The sequence below is a fragment of the Protomyctophum bolini genome (genome assembly GCF_963924005.1).
Source record: "Protomyctophum bolini genome assembly, chromosome: 2".
Taxonomy (NCBI): Eukaryota; Metazoa; Chordata; class Actinopteri; order Myctophiformes; family Myctophidae; genus Protomyctophum; species Protomyctophum bolini.
This window is the reverse complement of record NC_137863.1, coordinates 29175064-29201763: the sequence shown is the minus strand read 5'-3', so window position 1 is coordinate 29201763 and position 26700 is coordinate 29175064. Positions and strand designations below refer to the sequence as shown.

The following is a 26700-nucleotide window of genomic DNA, read 5'->3' as shown; positions in this document are numbered from 1 at the left end:
GACTTCTCACTTAAAGCACTTGGAGCGCTTTATGAACATGAACAAAACAAAAAGATTCTTGGTCTCCGCCCAAGCAGTTGGCCTTAGGTTTGTGGCCAGTCTTTCTAGCCAGTTGTCCCACATTTCTATTTTAAAATCTACATGTTTTCAAAAGAATTGCCCACATTTAAATATACATTACAATTTATGCCATTTGTGGCCGATTGACAAATTATACGAGGTGCAAATTATGCAATGGCAGAAGCATTCTTTGGACCCCAGTATTTGTCAGCAATACAGCAACACTATGAACATGAGAACACAACATACATACAACACTGAGGATGACATTAGAACACAAGAGCAATGAACAGAGTGCATGGCGTGCAACGAGCTATCCGCAATTTGTGAAATAATCACATAAAAATATCACATAAATGCACATCACATACCGGCCTGTGTTCATATCTGATGTGAACTGACGTGATGGCGCTTTACCAGCAAATGACACAACGCAAATGACGTGAAACGATACAGCTCCAATCAAATGATTAGAAACTGTATGAGAGACACGACCCGACACACGCACCACATACACTAGTGAAGAACTAGTGATAGATATGAAAGAAAGAAATGACTTATGAAAAATAAAGCAAAATGCGATTAAAAACTCTGACCAGAAAAAACAATAACTTTATTAAAGCAAAGAATAGAAGAGAAGATGAAAGGTCGGGGTAGAAACCGTGCATGTTCGATACTAATAGGTTATATTCAATAATGGATGATCTTTGCATCGTGAGCTTGTAGATCAGCTATTTGCTACTTTAGTGTGTGACACTGTAGCATGACCAAGTAAGGAAATTAATTTACAAAAGGTTGAACTATGGAGATACAAGGTTTCTGCCCGACATCAAAAGATAATAAACTACGCCCACTTACCTTCAATATCAGCACTAAACAAAACAAACTAACCAACGAAGAAAATCTGCCATAATTTTCTTCCTGTTAGTTTGGACAGATCTACAGCATAGAAGGCTGTAAACAGTGTTAAGCAGGCTACATGCTACGATAATGATACCGGAAATAAGTCGCATAACGCCAAATCACATTTTGTACACACAGTCCACTAGTGAAGAACTAGGGCAATGGGCAAGGAGAAATAAAAAAAATACTTTTTTTATTAAAAGAGAAAGGAAATAGAAATTCTAATAACTCGACACAGAAAACAGCACAGAAAGACTACAACAGAACATACATAATGTGATGTGACGTGACGCGACAGCTTTACCCGTAAATTATGTTAAACAATACATAAATCACATTGCGGCATGTGATGTAGAGTGGCATTATACACAGATTACGTGAAACGATACACGGTGCGAATGTCAACCTATGGTATGGTAGCATGTAGCATGTAGCCCACTTACACAAGCATCAGGAATCAAAAGGTTCATTACTAACCTTCACTGCCAACAGCACCCAGGAGTGGCAACAGCACTGTACCTTCAATACCGACGTCGCCTTGTCAGCTTTACGTTCTGAAATGACAAGAAAAAAATATATCTATTTAGTTGTCGGCCTACAGGATGACATTTTGTAAGTCATAACAGTCACTGAAAGCTGTGTCACCAATATCTTACTTTATTATTGTCACAAATTGTGATTAAAGCTCCTATAAGCAATAATGTCAATTTTAATTATTTTTATTTCATTCAGCAATGAGTAAAACACACATGATTTAGTCTCTGCGATACATCTAGGGGCCACAATCTGCAGTCAAAGATATTCCTAGAAGCTTTGTCATTGGTCAGAGAAAAAAAAAGAACCCGGTCAAAATGACTGACCAATCAGGAAGTAGACAGGCAAATCGACCAATGACAAAGCTAGGAACATCTTTGAATGCAGATTGTGGCCCCAAGATGTGTCACAGACAATATTGTTTTACCCATTGCTGGCAGTCTGAATACCAATTTTTTTAAAAGTAATTACATTTGACATATTGCTTATAGCAGCTTTAATGATTCAACCCATTAAACGGCGACTTCACCCCTTTTGCAACCAGAGCTTATTTTAATGATGTTTGGGAGACAAGAAACACTTTCCTGGGTTTTTTATGTGGGTAATCGTCGTTTTTAGATATGTAGTATTTCAAAAGTGTCCATGGGCTCCATGATGTCATGGACAATGGGCTCACTTCCTCCCTAGACTACATGTTGTCTCAGTAAGACAGCCCTCCCCTATGCACAAGGAGCAGTGCACCAAAGCATTATGGGAATTGTAGTCTGGGTAGGAAGTGTCCATGAAATCATGGACACATTGAAATACTAAAAACACATAAAAACCTCAGTAAGGTTTTTCACCCAAACATATGTATGACAATGAATGGTCAACTTGACATGTAATGGTGACACTGCCCTTGTTTCTACTACAGCCACATGTAATCCAGGTACATACCATGGGGGGGCTTCCGTCGCTCAGTTGAAGATAGCCGGTATTAATAGAGCCGCGTAGGTTGTATGGCACAATACGTCCCGAGCACCGTACGCCTCGTAATCTCAGGGAGCGTTCGTTGACACCGTTATACGTTTCAGCTCAGCCGAGTAGACACTCTATTATCAATACCAGCCATCTCCTGATGACCCCATCCAAGGTCACACATGACACCAAGGTCACATGATTAACCTGCAAGACATAAATAAAAACAACATTACTCTTTATCCAGATTTCATACATTGTAAAATTCATATATTATTAAAAGGATATTTCACTTTATCGTCTACTCAGGCTTATGTGAACACTGCAGACAGCTTTTAAGTTGCTTGATTCAGTATTTAAATATTCATTTTAGCTTTTTAACTTAAAAACTGTCTGTAGTGTTCACATAAAAAAAGAGTAGATAATACAATGACAAAAAGTTAGTTTTTTAAAGTGAATTGTCCCTTTAAGATATTGGTAAAAAAAAATCTAAACTTCAAAATCTACATTATATAACTTGAGTCAAAGTTAAAAGGTTTTGGCATCAAAATGTACTTAAACATTTCAAATGGGACAATCTTGGTAATTTTGAACAGAAAAAAACCTTTTGAAAATAGCAGATCTAAAAGCTCACAATGTGTCACATCACATTCACAATGCATTGTGAGCTTGTAGATCAGCCATTTTCACAGACAAGACAATGCTTTTGTTGCGATCAAGGCCCAAGGCCTCAGTCACACATAAGCATATGTTCTGGGCTCTGCCTGTGTTTGATTGCCCCCCAAAATCAAACACAAATGTTTGGTCAAAGCATGTGCCTCCCATTGGAAATGCATTAAACAGACACGACAAATTTTTTTTTTGTGTGATCGAGGCCCAAGGCCAAAGAACGAGTCCTATAAAAGGACAAACATTGCTGACATTGTTGTCCATTTAGTGTCACAATAAACAACAGTCTTATAAATACTCTGTTTAAACAATAAACAGTCCTATAAATCATCTTAATGTCTAAACAACAACAGTGCTCAAGGATGAAACCGTGTTTCTCAAACAAACGCTTCTTACCTTGGAACAAACAGCTCTGCTCACAGACAGCATGAAGTGGATCCCAAACCAAACAGCATGCTGGGAAAAAACATGGCCGCTCCTATTTAAATCCAAAGCCCCGCCCACTGGATCCGGTCACCTGTTCAACTAGTCCGTCCGTCATTGGTCCGTTAGTCAGAGTGATTTGTGTTTAGATCATCCACTGTTGATGTAACTGCTGTGTGCACCACACACACACACACACACACACACACTCATGCACTCACGCACGCACGCACATGCATTATTTCACCCTTTGGTTGGTTATAAAGGCTTATATTAATAAACACAAGGACGTGTGTGTCTGTGGCTGTCTGTATCAGCCTTTATAGGTTTGTTTATTCCGCCATCTTGTTTGATATTTGTTTGAGTGTCACCACCATCAGCCTTTAACAGGTGTTCAATCAGGCAAATGAGCACCAGCAGCCATCTAGCAGCTGATGCACTCTGGGAGATGTAGTTGTTGAGACTGTAGAAGTTGTCTGAGGTGTCTTGTAGAAGATCCATGCTCCATTTATGAGTTTTAACTCAACAATAACGATTCATTATGAACTAATAACCTATAAGCTCATCAAGTGTGGTAGGACAAGGTGTCAAATCTTGAGGTCCTGCAGAAGTGTGGTCTACCCAGTGTTGAAAGCCTGATCATCAAGGCCCAGTTCCGGGCAGTAATGATACTGCCTGTGATACTGACATGATACTGATACGATGTAAAACTTTTCTCAACAATATGACCCGTAATTACATTATTAACTGTGAATTGAGCGGCTACATGTAACACATTATTACATGATTACATTATGCAAAAATCCATTATTATGTTATGCTCTCATGATGTATTACATTGTGACCTTATTAGCCTACATTATGGGCCTTTACTACATTTAGGTTATCACATTATGAACTGTTATTACATTATGTGCCGTTATTACATTATGAGTTGCTATATTAGACTCAGTATAATTATGATATTCTAACTACCATAACATCCCTGAAACTGGCACTGCTGGGAAGGCAATTCCCAGCAGCCTTTGGCACAAACTTTGGCATGCTACACTTAAACGTCTATATATAGACGGTCTATATAAATGTCTAATCAACAGCTAATCAACGTCTAATCTAAGAATAGACGTCTAAAAATTTTTAGATGTTTTTTATCCCATTTTTAAACGGCCCTTTAGATATACTTGACAAGTATAAATGACCTTGACCAGTATACATGACCTTCACCCGACCTTGACCAGTATAAATGAAAGAATCACGCACTATAGCGCGCCGCTCAATGACCTCTGAGACCATGGACCAATGAACCATTGCGGAAATTGCGGAAATTGGAAATTGCGGACATTTGCGGAAGTTGCGGAAATTGGAAATTGCGGAAATTGGAAATTGCGGAAATTGGAAATTGCGGAAATTGCAAATTGCAGAAATTGCGGAAATTTTAAAAATCCTCAAAAATGATGTGGAACGGCGTGTTATAGCATGCCGTGTCGTGTTTTAAATCCTCAACAATGATGAAGACTATAGCGATGACCTCTGAGACCATGGACCAATGAACCATGTAAATACAACAAATTGAGCAGGGCACTGCAGGGAGTTGCACCCCGTTCCGGTAAACCAGAAGTACGACACCAGTGCCTTAGTTTTTGTGTTGTCATTTACAGGTCCTTTCGTTGAAATGTAAATTTTACATTTCAACAGTAAAGTAATATATAAAGAAGAGAAACACAAAAGTACAAAAATAACATTTTCGAATTACCTGTATTTGCTTTGATTTTTTAAACTTTCTCTAACCAGGGACCTTTAGATATTCAGTCTAATGCTCTACCAACTGTGCTATTACGGCTTGTAAGTGTCACATCCAGAATATATTTTTCAATGTATTGTTAGTTCTTAAACACCGTAAGATGAACCTAAATAGGTTTGAATGGGCTTTCTAGGTGTAAGTATGTAGGACTGTAGCATGCCAAAGTTATACATTTCTCATATTTGGCTTCGGACGGCATACTATAGCATGTCGTTTTTCGTGATTTTGGAGGATTTGAAAACAATATGAAAATCATGAAAAAATGTCATATTTTCATGATTTTGGGACACTATGTCAGAGCCAGGACTTGAACGTGCGGCCTCCTGATTCCCAGACAGGCTCTGTACCCAGTGAGCCACTGTACATGCTGTTCTCAAAAGGCAGAATAGATAATGACAGAAGGGCCAGAGACTTGTTTCCATTGTGGTTCATAAACATTCAAACGTCTAGAGATAAACAACAGCAAAAGAAACAATAGACACATCTCCTGTTATTTTATTTTTTGTATTTTATTTTTGTATCAATGTTGTTACTCAAAGGGAACAGCAGACTGCATTGTGGCAAGTAGATCAGTGACTTAGCACACTGGCTGCATGATCTGGAGGTTGTGGGTTCAAACCCCACTCAAATCTTTACTTTTTCTCAAATTTAAAAGCACTATATTTCTAAAACTATGAAACATATCAAAGATTCCTTTTCAGGCAAACATGTCCACCGTAAGATTAACTTAAATAGGTTTGAATGGGGTTTCTAGGTGTAAGTATGTAGGACTCAGAATCAGAACTTTGTCACATCACAGTTTTACAAGTAAATCATTTGTGCATAGTTCCATGAATCAAAATGATTGGTTTCCTTAGATCAGTTTTTGTATGTTACAAAACCTGTTTTGTACTTGACCTGCCGAAAAAGAACATGTGACTTCTGATTTGAGAGGACCTTCCCATGACCTGGTGTATAAACCATTATTTTTGCCTCTTAAACAATGGTTGTTTGTCGAACACTTTAAAAGTAAGGGTGATTCATATGGAAAAGCATCCTCTGAACTGACACGATTAGTCCTCCATGCCAGCCATCATAATACGTGCTCTCAGTTTAGACATGCAGCAACAACAGATCCATTTGAGCACTGTCATGTGTAAATACCATGTCTATACTTTCATTGTTGATCATCCTCCAAAGGTTTCGCAGCATTACAAGACAGATGTTCCATAAGGCCCAAGCATTCCTGCTGATGTATGACATCACCTCCTCCCAGAGCTTTTGTGATGTCGCCTACTGGATTAGCTGTATTCAGGTATGCATTTCATTACATCATGGAATCTGAGTTCCCAGAAGTTTTCACCAGCTGTGCCATTAAGAAAACATGGATGAGAAATCCTTCAGATGGTCTCACCAATGTCCCAAGAAATACATTTGTTATCGACTGTGCAAATTAAGAGTATCCCAGATGTCAATTATCACTTAATCACTATATTCTTTCCGGCATTAAAACCATTCAGAGACAACAGCTTGCTTAAAAAATACTATAATTCATAATTCATAAACTCTAATATCAATAGTGAAAACAACTGATCTGGCCATTCTGGGGCATTTAATAATTTCTTCTAAGAAATGTGGTAACAGTTCCTATGCGGCCCATGTTTATAATGTCTCATAAACGTATGTATTATAATCTGCTTAGAACACCATCGTTATATTAATTATAATGAAATACTCATGCTTTATAACAAGTATAAATGCATCATAATCTGCTTATAACATATTTACAGTTATAAGAACTCATAAACTCACTTCTCAATGCAATCATACCACATTATAAAGTATTATTTGATAACTAAGTAAAGTGAGAACATTGATTAAAATTATGCAAGTTTCTTCCCCTTCGGGAATGTCATTAGTAGCACCCAATGACCATTTATATAGTGATCTATATTTATGAATAATTTTGCATTAAGAGTTTGGGAACTACTGATTTATAAGGCATTCGTGGAATCGGCCTCAGGTCTTAATGGGTTAAGTGGTTCACCCGAAATGCACACTGAGCGATTCATGTTTTGTAGGAGGGGGCAACAGAGGATGTGGTCACCATGCTTCTTGGGAACAAGATTGACTGTGCCAAACGAGAGGTTCAATCTCATGAAGGGAAGGCCCTTGCTCAGGTACAATATATATATACATTTTATTATGCTGAATGATAATGTATTAAACCAGAAATCGATGACAATGTTATGATTTTCAACCCATTCCTCTCACAGGAATACAACATTGAATTCATGGAATGTAGTGCTGCAACCGGTGAAAATGTGACTCAGTCTATGGAAACCATAGCAAGGTATTCTGTCCAGTCTTGTCATACCTTGTCCTATTGTGCATTACTTGTAATTACTCAACTAATTTGTGTTTTTTTTGCCAGTATGTTGAGTAAAAAACTTGCCACCAAAGAGGAAGGCATGTTGTTGCGCAAAGAGCCTCCACAGAAGAAATCATCAGGCTGCTGCTGACCATGGTTGGACCTTGTATGGATCAAGATTCAAGAATATACTTAAAATTGTGTATATAACTACTGTAAATGAAATTTAAAGGGATCATCTAGGCTGGGCTTAGACCAGTGAATTTCTCATGTCATATTGGTTGTCATATTGTCTGCTTCTTGCTAGTAATGACCAATTTCTGACCTAATTTGTGACCTATGGAAGTCCATGAGTCCTGTGGTCATTGTTTTGCAATTTAAGGTGGCCTCGAGAGCAGACATGCCATCGATATATTGCATCAGGTGAACAGGTCGGTTAAAAAAAATGTACCGCGTGGTCAAATTAATCTTGATAATTAAAATGGAAACCCCTGGGAGTTTTGATTCATCAAATATTGGTGTAACACTGATAAAATATAAGTTCAACAATGTTATGTTTTTTTTTTTAATGTGACAATTCTAAGTGATGCATTATTGTACTACGAAGTCTCATGACTTTCCAATCATTTTGCAGAAGTGATAATTATTGCATGATTTTAGGCATACGTTCTGTACATTGGGCACATTAATTCCTTTGTGATGTTGGTGATAGTTTTGGCACTTTTTTGTCCATTTGATATATGCTACTGGGCAACAAATTTGATACAATTTACAACTTCTGTAATTGTCATACTTCTCCATTTTATGTTTTTGTCATCAGTCTTTCCAACTTTTTTTTATATATTAAAAAAATAATACATGAGGAAGGCTGCAATTTATATTCCCATCCAGATTTCTGTTAGTCCACCCCTGCTCGTGGGCATCATTAAATGGACAGGTACAAGGACAAAACATCACAGCTGAAAAGTAAGTTTCATAATTGTTACAAAGCCTTCATAGAAAAGAAACATGTTTCAGATGCCATCATCAGGCTCACACTGGCACATTTAAGTTCAGTTTTTTTGCCCTCCAGTGAGTGCTGGATGTAGTTTGCTTTACTTGTCACAACTGTGCATTTCCTTTTGTTGACCGTCTGTGGTTGGTTGCACCAACCTGTATTTGGGCCCCTCTGCTCTGGTCCTGGGAGTGCTTTCTATGCTTTTTGGTGAGGTTTTGATGAGGTTTAATAGCAAGCTCTACATCTGAAGCAGTCCATTGGTGACGGATCAAAGCACCCTGGAGAGTGAAGGGACCATCTCGGGTGCGGCGTACTCCCTTACACACTGCTGTGCTGCGAAGCTCTAATCCAATCTCATGCACCAATTTGCACAGGTATTTTTGTGTTTCATTGAAACACTGGATCTCTGTAAGAACAAGAGAGCATAATGTTAACTATTTAAGACCTGATGTCGATTTCACAAATTCCTTCGAAAACAGTTTTCGGGAAAAACTTGTTGCAATATAGAGCTAAAATCTAAAATGACAGTGATTTCCTGGATTGAATGGGTTAAACACGGTTGGTAAGGCCAGTACATAGGCTGTTTATGACAAGTAAGACGCGCAAACGCGTGAAGCGAACGCAGCTCGTGTGTGTGCATGTCTGTCCCGCTGTTACTGTATATGTGGACCTGGCCCCTTTTGTGCCCATATATGGAGCTGAGTGATTCACAAATCACTCAGCTCCATATATGGGCACAAAGGACACACACACACACACACACACACACACACACACACACACAGACATGATCTGCTAGGTCTCATAGTAAGTGCTCATCACTGCGTTCGCAACAACAATTTGACTTTGTTCATGACTTTTCTCCATTGCATTTGAATGTATGGCTTTTACAAGAGGTAATTAATTACCCAAGGTGAAGTGGGGTGGTTGGAAGCGTATGCAGCGCAAGCCTGTTAAAATGGGGCCAGATTTCCCATCTGGACCCAGTGAGCCTTGCACTGCCATTTCATAGGCCTCTTGTGACTGCATATCCACATTGGAATAACTGTGAGGAAGGGGAAAAAACAATGTATTAATAGCACATTTCACTTTGGTGTGTGTTGTGTTTTGTTCATTATACTGTACATGTGTCAGTTTTATACTCCAAATAGGAAAAGCTGATAATTAGGAACCACCGTGTTTTCAAGTAATAGACTATGCAACTATAGACTATTTTCTTAGTGATTATTCAGATCGATAACTTTTTTGATTAATCTCGAAGTAAATATATGAATTAATCAATTCATTCACAACACATATCGTGTTGTGAGCTTGTAGATCTAATATTTTCTGACATTTCATTAATAAGAAAAAATTTACATTTTCACCTACTGTATGCATGCCCGAAATATGGACTGATTATCGATCACTTGTTTTTATAATCTATGAAATGGATTAGTTTGATTAACTGCAGCCATTAAAGTTCCATGGAAATGTAATGAATCTGTTGTGTGAACATACATTAACATGGCCTTTTGATTGACTCCCTGCAACATTGCCAACACTCTCTCCAGCTTGTCCTGTGTGATGTGATCTGTTGGGACACATCAATGAATCAAGGTACGGTAGGTACAGAGGGTCCATTTTTATGGGTCGCAGGTAAATATAATTTTTTGTTTCCTACACATTTTTATTATATCGTTGCTGTCGGGAGAAAACGTCCTAACTCCATTTGAGGTTTTTGATTTTTTTTTTGCATAAATCAGTGCTATTGAACAGCTACTGTTCAGTAGCACTGGTCTGTGTGTTGTTTCAAAAATATTGGACCAATGGAAAGCAGTAAAAAAAACCCACTTTGGACAAAACCTCTTAACTCCATTGGACACTCAAACTGTCTGCTGAACTAAAGCAACTAACTCCACCACCTCTCCCCCTCTCTCATACAAGTAATTGACAATATATAAACTAAGTCACAACATCAACTCTGATGAGGCAGTATTGCTTTGTTTTCATAAATATAAGGTTTTCCATTTCCTGAAAAATGTATATTTTTCATTTCCTGAAAAATGAATATTTGGGAGTTAGGTGGTTTCTTCCCGGCAGCAGAGATATTAGAAAGATTATAATCAAGGATAATCTTTTTTATAATCTAACATTTTCTAAAGATTTTCATGTGACAAAATCTAAACAAACTCCATAAATGCTAAATAAACAACAATAATATAATAACAATTAGGGAAATTGTAGGGAAAATAGCTGATTACAAAGTCAGTGAGCTTGTAGATTTGCTAATTTCACTACTTAAGGTCCCAGGGGAGACATCACATTTATCTTTTTGTTCTCGAGCAAAAAGGTTTGGGTATAAACTAAAGTACTTTGCACAGTGAGTTGATCATTTTCAAGTCGCAACTAGTTGGTGTGGACTGGGCTTTATGGCACGTACACACTGCACGATATTTGCTCCGATTATGCTTTTTTGGCGCTCGCCGACAAAACTCTCGATCTGACGCAAGATCGGGCTTTGATCGCAGAGGTTTTGCTCGCTGTGTGTGAAAGGCTCTGCGAGAACATATAGCGCCAATAAAAGTGCTCGCAGATGCCTTCCTGACCGTTTCTGAATATCAAGCAGGGTTGATATTTGGCTCTTTCGCTGACTGGACATCGTACAGTATGAAATGGGTTGCGATCACGTCCAGAGAAGTCCTGTATTACAGCCATGAGAGCACAGGACAGCTGTGCTCACTGACACTGTCTGTCGTGTCAACTGTATCGATATATGTAAATCCCTGTCCTGTGTGAGATGTCAAAATGAAGTGGAATGAAAAACAAATGATCTGTAGCCTATATCGGGTCTGGATCGCATCTTGGTGAACTCTTGCAGTGTGTGATGCCTAATCGGCGACCAATCGTTTAGTGTGAAAGCCACAACGATATAATGACAGTATATATATTTTTAAAGCCTCCTGTAGTGTGAAATACATAACGATTTGATGACTCGCCGACAACTCCTACAGTGTGTAGGGGCCATTAGTCTTCACTGGTGATAATTAATGCAGTGTTTGTCTTTCACGTCAAAAGTGTGACTATGGGACAAACGTATAGGAAGATGTACTCGAACCCCATATGAGGATGTAATAAATTATACATGAGTAGTAACAAATAGTATTGCAATAAAATACCATATTTTATTAATGCCATTATAATTTAAATTATCTATCAAATATAAATATCTGTGTTAATGATAAATAAAGTGTAATTGATAAGCTTCAAATGTAAAAACTACCACACCGTAGGTGGATCTCTCCCAGACACGTCCTGTGTGACAGAAACTGTCTGTTGCAGTCCCAAATTCACCCTCCAGTGTGTAGTCCTGCAACGACCATTAAACATAGATTGAAAAAACAACAACAACTAAACGACAGTGTATCTAGGAAGTTAAATTATGTCTTTTGAAGGCAGTGGAAATGAATGCTTACCCTTGTGACACGTGACTTGTAGAGCTCATTCAGAGCCTTGTTGCCATTTCCAACTCCAAGAACTACAAACACAGGAGAGTCACAGATAAAAGTAAGAGTTAAGAACAAACCAAGATAAATACAAATAAGTGAGCTTAGATTGCTGGCACTAGATATATGCACCGGGTCTGAATTAATATATGTACAGTATGTATTCAATCAATCAATCAATAATATAACAAACACGTTATTCCGACCAGTTCCTTTCCCCTCCATCAGGTGCCCCGGCTGGCCAGGGGGAGGTAGTTTAGAGACCAGGATTACTGCATGTTTTAGGAAAACCCTTTCGCCAACCCCGCTTCAGGTATGGGCACTGATGACGTGGAGGAGAATCGAACCCAGGACCTTCTAGCAGCCTGTGAGGCGACAGCACTACAGACTCTGCCACCGTGACCCCTAGAAAGCCAACATCTTAAACACTAAGCCAAAGGGATATCCCTAGGACTCTGGGGAGATATTCAACTTTTTAGGCCATCAGGCTGAGGTTGTGAGCCACTCTGCTACATATTACAGTATTAACATTGAATATATGAACGAATACAGTCTGTTAGAGGCTTTCACGTCATCTATGAGGGCACTGGTTCTCAATGGGAGGAATGGGACCACCAGTCACCACTCCACACTTCCACCTAAATCCTAAAATAGACACCTCAATATCTAAGATCGCTTCAACTGTTCTGCCTGTACTTAGTATGACAGCTAGAGGTCAGAAAACCTCTTAAATATCACACACATGTGAAGTGAGGGGCACAGAATTTCTTGACAGAAAGTAGCTCATAACATGTCTACGGTGGATTTTTATGAAACAAAAGCTCGGCAGATTGAAATAGGATAATTCAAGCTTGGCTTAGAGCTGCAATGTTGGTGAGTTTAACATCGTTTAATACAAGCAGATCGTAAACGCAATTTGGATGAGTAGGGAGTCAATGGAGGGTATTGCAACTCTAGATTCATCCCATTATAAAAACAGTGAACTATATGGATGAAGTCTATCAACAATATATGAATGTGGAGCGTTATCCGCAAACCAAAATTGCACTTTGACTGAGGTTTGGGTTATGTAGTTACCTTACCATACCCTGGTTTCCAATATATTTTGCATTATAATTTTCAAGTCACGCGAGAGAGACTCAGAGTAGAGTCGCTGCTTCTTCGCCTGGAAAGGAGCCAGCTTAGGTGGTTCGGGCATCTGGTTAGGATGCCTCTCGGGCGTCTCCCTAGGGAGGTCCTCGAGGCACGTCCCACTGGGAGGAGACCCCGGGGCAGACCAAGGCACAGTTGGAGGAATCACATCGACTCACTGGCCTTGGAACGGGATCCCCCAAGAGGAAGTCACTAATGTTGCTCTGGACTAGGGAAGTCTGGAGCTCTCTGGTGGAGCTGTTGCCCCCGCGACCCGACTATGGATAAGCGGTTGAAGATGGATGGATGGATGGATTATAAGTGTTACTGCTGTCATGTTGTAATTATTATGCAATCTGTTAGTTTTCTAAGTTTATTATTTTCTTAATATATATTTGAGTAAAAGGTATATTTATGAGTTGAAGTTCCGTCATTTCCGGTGCTATGCCCATATATGGTTTGCGTCGTCGATGGTTCACAATTATTGTTCCACTTCCGTTCCGTAGAGATGCCGGGAGGTTTGTTTACAGCGTGTTGCTGACCAACAGGTTCGTGTGTTTAGAGTTGTAACCGTTACATCAAGACATATTGACATTGTGTGGTTTAAATGTCTTATTCATGGTCTGACTTGTATTGCAGTGTCGCTGTGTTTATGGGCACTTCAGAGGGCAAAGACGTCCTTTAATTTCCTTCGGTTTACGCAGCAGCGCCAGTGAGTTTGACGTTGTGGATTGATTGTGTGACAGACAATAAATCTACCAGTGATAAAATAACTACCTTGCCTCGTTCTGAGTCCGTTGGGAGTGACAATAAGTTTGTAATTTATTGAGAAACTATTGAAGATATCACACCAATATTTGAAATACATCATGGCAAGGCAACTACACAAACCAAACCTCTCCCAAGTTTGTGCTTAAAGTAAGTTTCACTCCCAAAACCTTACCAAGAACCCCAGAAGAGAACGCATCCAGGCGATGTCCTACTGCAACTTTAATATGCTGGAACTCAGGTCCACAAACTGCAACAGAGCAGCAGCAGAGAGGCACTATCTTTAATAGATTGTATTCAGAGATGGGCAAAATACATTGAAAATGTATTTTGATACAAAATACAAATACTGGGTCAAAAAATTTATCTAAATACAAAATACAAAATACATCTTCCATCCAAGCGAAATACAAATTACAAAATAAAATAATGTATTTCAAATACTGCCCATCTCTGATGGGCAAAAAACATTGAAAATGTATTTTGATACAAAATACAAATACTGGGTCAAAAAATTTATCTAAATACAAAATACATCTCATTTCTTCCATCCCAGCGAAATACAAATTACAAAATACAAAAAAGTATTTCAAATACGTATTTCAAATACATGTATTTCAAATACTGCCCATCTCTGATTGTATTCATTCAATTACCGTGGTGCAGTTTTACACCATTAAGTTAAATTATACCACATCTATGACAAGAGAAAAGTAATTGGCGTTTCAGAACATGGTCATTCCAATTACATAAATTATAATAAACTGCTAAGAAAGAAGATAAAATGCAAAATAACAAAGCACGGTGGCTTTGTCATTAAATGAGCATAACGTACCTAAGGGGTGTTTGGCCAGTGCAGGCACACGGGAAACAGAGATGGTGAGCTCATTGCATGTGTTTTTAGCACCACTTGGTTCTGCCAAGAACTTGAAATGTTTTGGAGAAGGCAGGGAGGGTTCAGAATTAACACCTGTGAACACAACAATGCGTCATTTTAGTTTGTCTTAAATTTAAAAAACCTAGGTTTGTACAGCAAAATGTGCCTCAATTTAAATTTCTAAATATGTGCTCGAAGACTTAAGAGAACATATTTCTTCTTTTTTTTAATGCAAATAAGCACTTTAGTTTCGTTTTAAACTTTAACATGCATATTTGTTTAATGCACATTTGTTTAATCAAAGTAACCTTAGATCAATACTGTATAGATAAAATACAATTATGATAGTCTTGAGACTCTTGAATTAGATCCAAGGTAGCCCTGAAACATGACTGCCATGATGATTAATACGAGCGTCATGAACCATGGCTAGATCCAAGGCTAGTATAGTATCAAAGAAATTGGTGTTTATGTGATGGATCGAAACAGACAAGCCAGACAGATGGATAGAAATGTGTATCCATTTTAATATATTTTTTATCCCACGATTTTGTAACCCATTTTTCACCCCTGTGTCAATCATCTAATGTGATCCTGGGCTCTAAACACCCTCCACCAACCTATAGTCCCCATATATGGGGGACAAGGGGAGAGCAACGGACTTGAACTCATGCCTCCTTCATGCCTGAGTGTCCAAGTTGCTCCTTTACACCTGACAGTGGGGAGTTTCCCTGGTTGGACCGTACGTAGCGCGTGGAAGGAACACGTTATTCCAACCAGTTCCTTTCCCTCCATCAGGCGCCCCGGCTGGCCAGGGGGAGGCAGTTTAGTGACCAGGATTACTGCATGTTTTTGTGAGGGTACCTACCTTAGGGGACACGGGGAGAACATGCAAACTCCACACAGAAAGGCCCTTTCGCCAACCCCGCCTTCGGGTATGGGCACTGATGACGCGGAGGAGGAAATGTACATTAGGGACACGGACACACACAGCTCCATCATGAAAAATATCTCATGATGGGATTGGGAATACAACAAGTCTCACCTTTGAGGAGGTTTGTCTCTACGGTGTCTCGGACGAGCTTCCAGTGAACACCAGGTGGTTTATACACGGAAAACAGTCCCTCCAACCGACGAAACACTCGGGTGGCTGGCGTTGCCATTGTGTTAAGATACCTATATCACCGTGCCTACTGTTAACTTATTTAGAATATATTCAACTTATAATAAAACAGAAGTGTGTCCTGTGTGTGTTAATGTTTTCATCTTACCAGTGGAAAAACAAACACGTGAGTGTAATGCGCATGCGTACCCATACCCTATGCACTAGACCATCTCATCTTGACCACCACTGCTCTCTGCTGGAGTGGAGCCGTTAGCTTTTTAGCACGCAAGCACAGCAGCAGTGTTTCTTCAGTTAATAACAAACTAAACACTGAAATAACACGAGCGAGTGAGGCCGCTAAAAAAACCTAATCTAACGACGACTGTTCAGTCAACAGAAGAGAGAGGGGGAGAGAAGTCTTGCTGCCTACGTGATCGTGAACCGGCTGTGTCACTATCACAGAGGTTACCGCAGTGTGTTGTTGACAGTAAGATCCCTTCAAGTTAACCTGCACAATGTTGTCTGTCTGTTGACTTGATATATTGAAATGGGAATGACGATCCTTTGCTGACTGAAGTATTCAAGAAACGTGTGACGTAGTGAACCACGGAAAGACAGCGTCAGGTCAGTGCATTGCGTGTCTTGACTCCTGTCCTTAATCAATCATTCACTGTAGAATGTAGACTAGACAGTGTACTACTGCTTAACATAAGTTAACACCATAGGTGTTAATACCATAGAGTATTAAACACTACTACTAGTCTCAGACTAGTAGTAGTGTTTAATACTCTATGGTATCACGTTCGGCGACACCGTCACAAGGCGTGACGCATAAGTATAACAGACTAGTAGTCTGTTATACTTATGCGTCACGCCTTGTGACGGTGTCGCCGAACGTCATAGAACGTCATCATAGATCTACACCCCCAGACAGAGCCATGGCCCACCCCAGAGCTGCTGACCCACTGTGACCCACCCTACAGGCTAGAATGGGAGATAGGCTACCCTCAGTACCCTGCATTCCCAATTTCCCATTGACTTGGAGCAGTACGGGTTCCCAAACCTTTCCATGTCAAGGACCCCCAAATTGACACAATCACCCCCATTTGCAGATATGTGCCAGGGACCCCACAAGAGAAGATTTCTACGGCTCTAGCAGAGATTCTCAACCCGTTTAATTTCAAGGACCCCCCAGTTTGATATGCATATTAGTCTACAGAGCCTCTTTTAATGGCATTTCTATCCCTGGGACCCCAATTTATATTGTAAAATCAATGTTAATTAGATTGTACAAATGGAATGGACCGTCCATTTGGTTCCATTTGTACTCAGAGTTACAGACCCATAAGGGTCCATTTGGTTCCGAACTATCATTTAGTCGGGGGACCCCTGGAACTCCCTCAAGGAACCCCGGGGGTCCCCGGACCCCACTTTGGGAACCACTTATCAGTGATTTGGAGGACCAATCATGTAAGCAAGTGCTTTTTCTGTGTTATACTCTTAGCAGATTTTGTATTGACTTACAGTATACTTACTATCGTTTGAACTGTACCCATTTTACAAACTGTGAATAACATTTTCAATCAATTTCTTTCAATCAATCAATCAATGTCTCTTTCCCGAAAGAGAATGTATTGTGACACCACCATTGAAAGCAATAGTGGCAGAACCTCACAAGATGGCACCACCCATCCATTGAGCATAGCGGATAGGCACTTCCATGATTAAAAATGTATTTAAAAATTTTATCATTTTTTTGTTTTTTGCATTGACAAAATCAATGCAGATTTCAATTTTTGTCCGTTTATTTTGTCCATGCAGGTGTCATGCGGGGTCCTTTGCAGTGGGTGCTGTGGGATGTGAAAGACACCCTGTTGAAAGTGCGCAAATCTGTGGGAGAGCAGTACTGTAACGAGGCAAAGAGAATGGGTTTGAGCCTCGATCCTGTGGAGGTTGAGGCTGCCTTCCGACTGGCCTATCGTCACTATTCCAGCCAATACCCCAACTATGGCACGAGTCAGGGCCTGAATGGTCATGTCTGGTGGATGAGAGTGGTGCAGGACACCTTCTCTAGGTGCAGGGTACAGGATCCAGCCTTGCTGAACACAATGTCTCACAATCTTTACAATAACTTCTGCAATGGAGATAACTGGGAGGTAAATCACAAAGTATCACGTTATCACATCACAGTCATACATATATATAGTGGATCTAAATACTAAAAAGAAACAGAAGGGTTTCCTGCACAATTATTATATTGTTATTGGCATGGCGCCGTGCCATGCTAAGAGCTTTTTTTAGGGGGGCTAGTGAATCATGGTGTGTGTGATATGAAATGTGAGCTTTAATCATATTCCATCATATTCAAGTGCTTTTGGAGAGAAATGAGACAGACTCCATGCAGTCATTTTCAGTAGTAGAGGCCTGCAGAGGGGAGCTGCATGTGTCTGTACCAGGGGGGCAGTCAGACATATATTTTGTGAAGCCACTAAGGAAATCGGGACATCCTGAAAGTTCATATAATGGCCTGTTGTGGCGCTGTCATTGGGCCCAAAAAAACCCATATCCCCATAGAGGTCCATGTATTTGGGCCAAACTTCACCTAGACTGTATTACCTTAATAAACATGGTCATGAATACTTTCTGCTTCCAGTCACTAGTTTAAAGTCTCATTTCTCATGTCATAATATTCTTTTTGGAAAATTATGGTCCCATTTATGAAAGAAATTACCATAAAGTCGCGTATGTTCTGAGGGGTGTGGCTACCGTTACAGTCTATGAACGGGAGCCACCCCCGTTCGAGTCAAAATAAAAACCAACTAAGAAGAAGGGAAGTCCCGCCTCGTTGTCTGGGCCAGCCAATGGCCAGCTGGGCCAAAACGGATCTAGAAAGATGGCGATTTACAATACAAGGACTGACTGGCTTCATTTTACGTCCATATCAGACCCGGCGAACGCTTTGTCCATATTTTTTTACAGTCTATGGTCTGTACCCAGGTGATGGTCGTTGATGCTCATTAATACATCAAGGAAGGCAATTATGTTTCTGCACTGTCAAATAGGTCTACATCTATCCTAAGATGCCATCAAAGAAAGCTTTTTTTACATAAAAAGTTAAGTTTGTTAACTCGAGCTAGGTTCTAAATTAGGTCATTTTACATAAAGTAATGCTACTTTTGCAATGTAGCCTAATTCATTATTTTTTTTGAAAAAAGCTTGGGGGGAGATAAATCATTAAAAAGAAATTGGTCATTTGTCTGGAAAATAAATTTGTGTTTAAAATATCGTGAAAAATATTATCGTGACCCCTCAGTGCCTCCCCATGCAGTGTCTCCCCAGTGTCCCCCCCCCCCCCCAGTGCCTCCCCAGTGTCTGCCCAGTGCCTCCCCCAGTGTCTCCCCAGTGCCTCCGCAGTGCCTGCCCAGTGCCTCCCCAGTGTCCACCAAGTGCCTGCCCAGTGTCTGCCTAGTGCCTCCCCAGTGTCCCCCTGAGTGCCTCCCCAGTGTCTGCCCAGTGTCTGCCCAGTGTTTCCAATAGCAATACAAGAGCAATAATCCAAATTAATCTAATTCATTAGCGCGCCAAAAGGTCCCCCCGTGCCCAGCACCATGCCAAAGCTTTTTCCTGCATATGGTGATATGTGGTATCAGTGCCTTACTGAAGCAGATCATTGTCCAACAATGATCTGCTTATTTATTATTAATAAATAAAGGTCTTTTCAGACAGGCAGCGACTGACGAGACTAGTCATTTTCAATGAGAGGCGTGCGTTTATTTTGGACACGCTGAGAAGTTATGGGGCAACAACGCAAGCTTATTTTCATGGGCGCTACGCGTCCCGCACCCACTTCCTCATCAGGAAGTGCCCCTCCAGCTGAATCAAGTTCCCTTGATTAGGGTGCTGGGTATAAAAAACTGTTTGGAAATACACTCGCCCTCCTTGTGCAGAAATAGGAAACAGACACCATCCGTTGCCATGGTTACCATCAACCTGTTATTTTGTTTGTACAGTTATATTGCATTGCATCGAAGTGTATGTTTGTGTGATGTGGATTTCATTAATATGGAAAAAGGAAATACAGCGTCACTGTCAAAAATGACATGTCATATACATCCATGGTGTTTATAAATCATTGTTAAGTTTTGTTTGTGTGGTTTCATTTATAGTTTTTCACGGTGGGGTAAATAAAGAGCCCTTGTGAACAGTTGGAGCGTTGTCTATTCTGCATCAGTTGAAGATTGTTTAGGAGGAGTTTATTTATAATTTATTTGTGATGGCACTTACATTTGTAGGTCGCGGTTTCCATGCGGACAGAGAGCAGGGCTGCACAAGGCAATCAAGTCTAGATTGACACAGACACTTGAGGGCTTTATAAGCCACTTCCACTATCAAGGCTGCTTGGTTTCGGACGACACTTAATATGGCGCAGCCTCGTGTGAACGCGCATATCGAGGGCAATTGTGTAGGGCGAGTGGCGAGGAGCTGGTTTCAGGAAGGGAGTAAGGGTGTTAGACATTGTTTCAGACATTGATTAGTTCCATGGGCCAGTGACTGAAGATGTGAAATGAGGGGTGGTCTTATCATCAATTGCTTCATTGTTTGTGTTAGAACATTCATTGTCAATACTTTGCATTTAATGTTTGTGTTAGGACAAGAATCTACACTATAGCTTAATATAGTATATAATAAAATGTAAATCATTATTTTGTTTTTATTTCCTAGGTATTTCCAGACTCAAAGAAGACTCTAGAGAGATGCTTATCTCTTGGACTGAAACTGGGTGTAGTGTCCAATTTTGATAACCGCCTAGAAGGAATTTTACAGTCTTGTGGCCTGCTGTCTCACTTCAACTTTATAATAACATCTGAGAAAGCAGGTGTTGCCAAACCCAACCCAGCAATATTTGACCAGGCACTACAGCAGTGTGGCTCACCAGCAGCTCATGTAGCTCACATCGGTGACCACTATGTCTATGACTACCTCACCTCTCGGTCTCTGGGCCTCCATGGGTACCTATTAGACAGAGAAAACAAGCATCACCACCCAGATGTACCCCTACAACATCGACTCAGCTCCCTAGATGAGCTGCCATCACGACTTCAACAGCTGGACTAATGCAAATGTTTCATAGACATGAGTGTGACAATCACCTACTCTTTACTGCAAAGAACATGTTAATCCTGAATTAACCACCGGTATATATTATTTTGAGTGGTCTTATGCTGAACACTCCTGAATATAGAACAGAAACCAGATGTTTCTGCCACCCTTCACCAGTCTGTGACTCGGTGTGTGGTAAACCAATTGGCAAGAGGAAATATATAACAATATTTTGTGTTTTATTCATATTATTAATCACATGAATCCTAGTGTCCCTATCTGGTGTGAGCATTAGGCAAAAATAGCAGACCTACAAGCTCACATTGCATTGTGAGCTTGCCTCAAGGTCGACTGTTGGACAAAGGACCCCTTTTGTCTGACCTTATTGTATGCTGGTACACCATATCTCTTTCCTGAAGGCAGCAACCTATATTCTCCATACAACACATGCTTAGTATTAGAGGTGATATTCCTTGCTAACCTTAGGATGCTGTTATCATACGTGGATGTATAAAGTTTCTGAAGTGGTTGTCCAACAATCTTTGAACAAATGTTCAGTTGTTGCAGCAGTTGTGACTTTAGGGCTGCAGACAAACATCCATACCAGGTGGTGCTACAGTACTGAATAACACTCATAATAACAGAAGTGAAGAACAAAAGAAGAATCCTACTGCAAGCAGAGCGCGCAAGTACTGCTACTAACTAATGTCTATTACAACTGCTGTTCTAAATCCTTTAGACCCGTTATTGACCTTATACCAACCTTGAAACGTACCTTAGTTACGTCACCAGCAACAGATGCATACTTATTGGCCGGTGGACAACACCGACATACAGTACATACCCAGCCGATTGCGTGCTCTGCTTGCGCAAGTAATAACAGGAAAATGTGGTTGTCCGGTTGGCAGAGATCACAGATGGGAAGGAGGCTGGGATTATGTCCTTCCTGCACTTCTGATTGGTTGGTTGCCTGTTGAGCAGGGAGGAACAGAATGAGATAGGGCTGGGTGATATGACTTCAGTTCAAATCAATATCACAATGATTTCAAATGTGCTTTGATCATAATAAATTACTTATTCTACAATCGGCTATTATGGATCCCATTGTACCTTGAAGTAATACAGGGCTTAAGTTGTTTAATCAGAAAAATATGTAAAATAAGTCAAGTCAAAGCACAGAGAAATATAATGGTCCAAACAGTATTGATCATGTTTTTATAATATGGGAAGGGAAAGGTACGTCTCACAAGATTCTATCAACTTTAAATTGAAGGAGGGGTGTTTTTTTTAAGAAATATAGTCTTATTAGTAATAATTTTGATCAATATCTGCAAGTGAGAAGCTACTAAAAGAAAATCTCAAAATCAGAACTCTTGGAGACCTTCAACCTCTCCTGAGATATATAGTACAGTCCCATTGAGTTTGTGCTTGAAATGTACTGTAATTCTACAAACTGTTAATAAATATTTCAATCAATCAATCAAGGACATGATTACAAAAACACAATTGGACAAATGTATCATATATTTCAGGAAAACAAATTTAAGATCTAGGTCACATTAAGGACAAATGGCATAAAGAAAATGATTATAGTAAGTTAATGTATATCTATACATCTGTCTGCAAGCTTTCAATTATTGTGTTCAATAAACCTTATCAAGCCCAGGGTCATATGTAAAATTAGTACCAAATGTGTAGTACTGTTACCTTGTACCTTTGTGTCGATGGCCGATCACAGTATATGTCATTTTCAAGACATTTTCATATGTCAAGACAAAATATTATTTAGGCCACACTTAACAGTAGGTCAGTGTGAGAATCCTTACAATGTGCATCTCATAAAAAAAACATTCTTGGTCCTGGAAGAAAATAATTATATATATATATATATATATATACACACATACATGGATGCACCTGGGACGTATCCTCAGTGATGTATCCCAAGGTCATCAGGGTTTCGGGTCTCCCATCATACCCCTCACTCAGGTGACCCAGCCGGGGTGATCAAGTCCCAGTAGCTACCCTCGATCAGTCCCATTAGGGAAAAACCAGGGCCACACAATCCGTTCCACCTGAACTACTCTGCCGGGACTGGTAGTCCTACGTCTCACCAGGTCCACTCCTGCTCTCACCAGGTCAGGCCCTGTGCGTTGCACAAGACTCCCAGCACCAGGCACTTTATTCAGGAATGGTGGATTCTCAAGCCGCAACGGTTCCGCAGGCTCCACCTTGCCCTTGGTGGGTTTGTGGGTTTGTTGGGCTTCTTCCTCACGGAAGACACAGGCTGGGGCGGCAACCCATACTTCTCCCGGGTGCCGTCTACTTTCCGGCTGCCACCTCTATTCCTATGAGTCACTATAAATAGAATAACTAATACAAAATACATACATACATGGATGCACCTGGGACGTATCCTCAGTGATGTATCCCAAAGGTCATCAGGGTTTCGGGTCTCCCAACATCATACCCCTCACTCAGGTGACCCAGCCGGGGTGATCAAGTCCCGACTTACGTCTATATCAACACAAATAAAAATAAACTTGGCTGTAAATAAATGTAAGATCAATGAGGTTTATCTTCCCTTCTATGGAATCCTGCCTCAAAGCAGACCAGAAAACTGTCGTTCCCTGATGGCATCGCTAGGGACACATGCATCAGTAAGCAAGAACTGGGATGGTATAATGAAGGACCGGAAAGTCTGGCGTGGCATTGTGAAATCCATGATCTCGACCGTGATCGAAAAATTATCTTAAAGAATTTTAGGGCACAGAGTAAGGATACATTTCAGTATAGTGGCATTAGAGGATAAGAAGAGAAGTGGGCAGGATTGTTACCTAAATACTCTTATTTCAAACCATCTGGTCATTGACAGATACTGGGAGAGTTGGTTGGGGATCAGAAGGACCAGGGGAATAGAACAGTTCAAAGCAAGCCTCCCAACCCATTATGGGGAATAGGGATTGAGACTGCTCCAAAATGGATGTAAAGCTTATTGGGAATCCCCTAAAGCTAAGAAAACAGTGAATTTTGTATGTTTAGTTTAAAGGAGAATTCCATGCTAGAATGCTTTCTTATCTTTCTTACCTTTCTTTGTAGTCGTTACGTCCCCACCAAAGAGGCCCAGGTGTTTTTTTGTGCAAAAACACCTTATTGGCTATTTTCCCTACCATAAGCCCTCAATGAATTGCATTGCATTGAATGGGAATTGAATGGGGCTATGGGGTGTTATGCTAGTTCGCTTATTTCCATCGAAAGAAGTAGTAAAGTGTGCCGCTTGGGATATTATTTACATTATGAAGAGAGGATATATACAAAGAAATTATAATTTTGAGTGATGGAAATAAGCAAATTAGCACAACACCGTATAAGGGAGAACACTAACAACAAGTCTTGGTGTCAATTTTGTCTATCCGTTTCCTTATGTTCTGCTCATGTGATTGTGTTTCCTACAGTATACTCTCCTTTACATACCAAAGCTTAGTTTATATCTTTAGGGAAGCTCACAGAAGAGCTGCTTAATTTAAAGCTGGCTTTAGTAGCTCAGCCAGACGGCTCTGAAGAGCTCCACAGAAATCCAATTGCAAATGTAATGCGATTGGGAAACAAAACAAAGGTCTTCATGAAGCGATCAGAAAGGCAAGAGCAGGAGAAATAAAATAAATATATAAAAAAAAAAACAGAATGTGGATCAGTGTAACTAGCTATGGTTTGAAATGACCACAAAGGTTTTGATCTCCCAGATAAGAGTGCTACAGGAACGACACTTTTTAGGCGAACCTGGAAGTATGGTCACCCTGGGATGTAACAAAATATTTACATTGCAATTAAGATTTCACATGAAGAAAAAAAGGTTCTGCAGAAAAAGACTTATGCTATTCACTGCTGGCACTTTTGTTCAACAAGATGAGCTATTTAAAAAAAAGTTTGAACACTTATAGCACCAAAACTGTATGGTTGTGATATTTTTGGGCGTAATCTAAAGTTGCAGAATGAAACATGCATCTCTTAACAGACATTATTTAGGCTACTACCCAAATATAGAACAAACATCTACTACTCGATCTTCCACCAAAATGTGGAATGCAGTGGTGGAAAAAGTACCTTAATGTTTTACTTAAGTAAAAGTTTAAATAGTGCAATATAAAACTACTCCATCACAGAAGTCCAGAATTAAAAATGTTGTACAAAAGTATTGGAATAAAAATGTACTAAACTACCAAAAGTAAAAGTATTCATTATACAGAATGTCCCATTTCAGGTTTTCAAAATATCAGATCTACAAGCTCAAATTGCCGAAATGTATAAGGCTGAAGTGGTTAATGTATGTTTTGTAATAATAATAATATAAATCTACATAGTAACTAAAGTCTTCAAATAAATGAAGTGGAGTAAAAGTACAAATGTACCCAAATACTTGAGTAAAGTACAAATATCTTAAAATTGTAAATAAATGTAAATGTACTTAGTTACTTTCCACCACTGGTGGAATGCCACGACGCCATCCTCTCTTTCAAAACCTAAAAATCTGTCCGGATACCACAAGGGGAGGTAAATGCAAATTCCCATAGCAAGGACATGTCACTGCTGTTTTTCCATTTTCTACATAGTGTGTTGTATTTGTTGATGACATGTATTATTGTACTATTTTTTATGCTACGCTAATTAATTCAATATATAGGACGACAATGGAAACAATTCCCATGCAGGACTTCTTTGTGTTATGCTTTCGTCTGACTGTACCACATGCTGTCAGTCAGGCCAGTCATTTTTCCCATAGATTTACCTTTGATTCTGTGATCATTTATAATTGAATATTTAATTATATGATATACATTTAATAAATGTAATGTAAATGTTTAGCCGTTTTCTTTTCCACAGAAAGGTTTTATGCGCATGATTCACCAGGAACCTGGATGGCTTGATTCTAGGCTTAAAATTGATATAAATATTTTTGTAAATCTCTATGGGAAAAATGAATGGCAGATGTTTCAGTGGAAAAATAAATATTCAGACAAATATTTGCATAGTTAAATCTTCATTGGAAAACAATACAGGAATTGGAAGCCTTCCAATATTGAAAACAATGGATATTTGAATCTGGCTAAGTATCGTAAAACAATGTGAGCCATCATCAGTGAAATTCATTGCAGATGGCATGTGTCTCTCATTGACTTGACTTTTCTTTTCCAAAAAGACACTGTACATAATGTTTATATATTAAACAGTTCCAGTTTTGAACATTGCAACTGCTCATCAATAATCCAATGTATAACTAGATACTGTAAACAAAAACATGTGTATCCCTTTAGGACACCGTCTTTTGGCATGTAAATAACAAAACATTCAGAACATGTTCAACAGTTACCCAATCATAACTCTCTCCCCAATTTTGGACTTTTTTTCACAAATACTACAGTATGCTCCGTCTCTACTCACCCACACAATCTTGCCCCTTCTTACTCCAAAGACAGAATGTGCACTCACGCACACACAAACGTATTACTTTGCATTCCCTCACCAATTCAAGACTCAAGTTT

At 39.6% G+C, this 26700-nt stretch overlaps 3 protein-coding genes across 6 annotated transcripts in view; 2 read left to right on the top strand and 1 right to left on the bottom strand.

Annotated features, from left to right (window-relative positions):
- rab44 (RAB44, member RAS oncogene family) overlaps positions 1 to 7901 on the top strand; it is a 44965-nt gene extending 37064 nt beyond the window's left edge. For 2 of the 3 annotated variants that reach the window (XM_080776704.1, XM_080776703.1), the window contains exons 6-8: positions 6527 to 6641; positions 7408 to 7506; positions 7603 to 7871. In XM_080776704.1, the coding sequence (XP_080632830.1) occupies positions 6527 to 6641; positions 7408 to 7506; positions 7603 to 7848 (460 nt within the window). In that variant the 3' untranslated portion in view covers positions 7849 to 7871. Of the gene's footprint in view, positions 1 to 6526; positions 6642 to 7407; positions 7507 to 7602 lie in introns of all 3 variants that reach the window. The other variant, XM_080776705.1, reaches the window with a different exon arrangement.
- Positions 7881 to 16234, bottom strand: trub2 (TruB pseudouridine (psi) synthase family member 2). The gene is made up of 8 exons (XM_080776967.1): positions 16001 to 16234; positions 14914 to 15048; positions 14254 to 14328; positions 12150 to 12211; positions 11962 to 12043; positions 10195 to 10267; positions 9603 to 9739; positions 7881 to 9100 (listed from the first exon to the last, which is right to left on the bottom strand). Exons 1-8 carry the CDS (start codon positions 16116 to 16118, stop codon positions 8799 to 8801), a joined length of 984 nt encoding a protein of 327 aa, XP_080633093.1. The 5' UTR covers positions 16119 to 16234; the 3' UTR covers positions 7881 to 8798.
- Positions 16235 to 16247: 13 nt separating this feature from the next.
- hdhd3 (haloacid dehalogenase-like hydrolase domain containing 3) lies at positions 16248 to 22245 on the top strand. 2 transcript variants are annotated; one of them, XM_080777013.1, is made up of 3 exons: positions 16248 to 16684; positions 17882 to 18216; positions 20783 to 22245. In XM_080777013.1, the coding sequence occupies exons 2-3, from the start codon at positions 17887 to 17889 to the stop codon at positions 21173 to 21175; spliced, it is 723 nt and encodes a 240-aa protein (XP_080633139.1). In that variant the 5' UTR covers positions 16248 to 16684; positions 17882 to 17886; the 3' UTR covers positions 21176 to 22245. The 2 variants fall into 2 exon arrangements, with proteins under 2 accessions (XP_080633139.1, XP_080633140.1); XM_080777014.1 differs by having other exon boundaries at positions 16262 to 16547.
- The last annotated feature ends 4455 nt before the right edge of the window (positions 22246 to 26700 follow it).

Bases quoted from the DNA above. Each gene is read 5' to 3' on its own strand.
- trub2 (XM_080776967.1), bottom strand. From the start codon at position 16,118: ATGGCAACGCCAGCCACCCGAGTGTTTCGTCGGTTGGAGGGACTGTTT. The intron at 12,044-12,149 runs GTAAGCATTCAT...TGGTCGTTGCAG, and splicing joins ACAAGTCACGTGTCACAAGG to GACTACACACTGGAGGGTGA. The intron at 9,101-9,602 runs GTAATTAATTAC...TTGTTCTTACAG, and splicing joins ACCACCCCACTTCACCTTGG to AGATCCAGTGTTTCAATGAA.
- hdhd3 (XM_080777013.1), top strand. From the start codon at position 17,887: ATGCGGGGTCCTTTGCAGTGGGTGCTGTGGGATGTGAAAGACACCCTG. The intron at 18,217-20,782 runs GTAAATCACAAA...TTTATTTCCTAG, and splicing joins GCAATGGAGATAACTGGGAG to GTATTTCCAGACTCAAAGAA.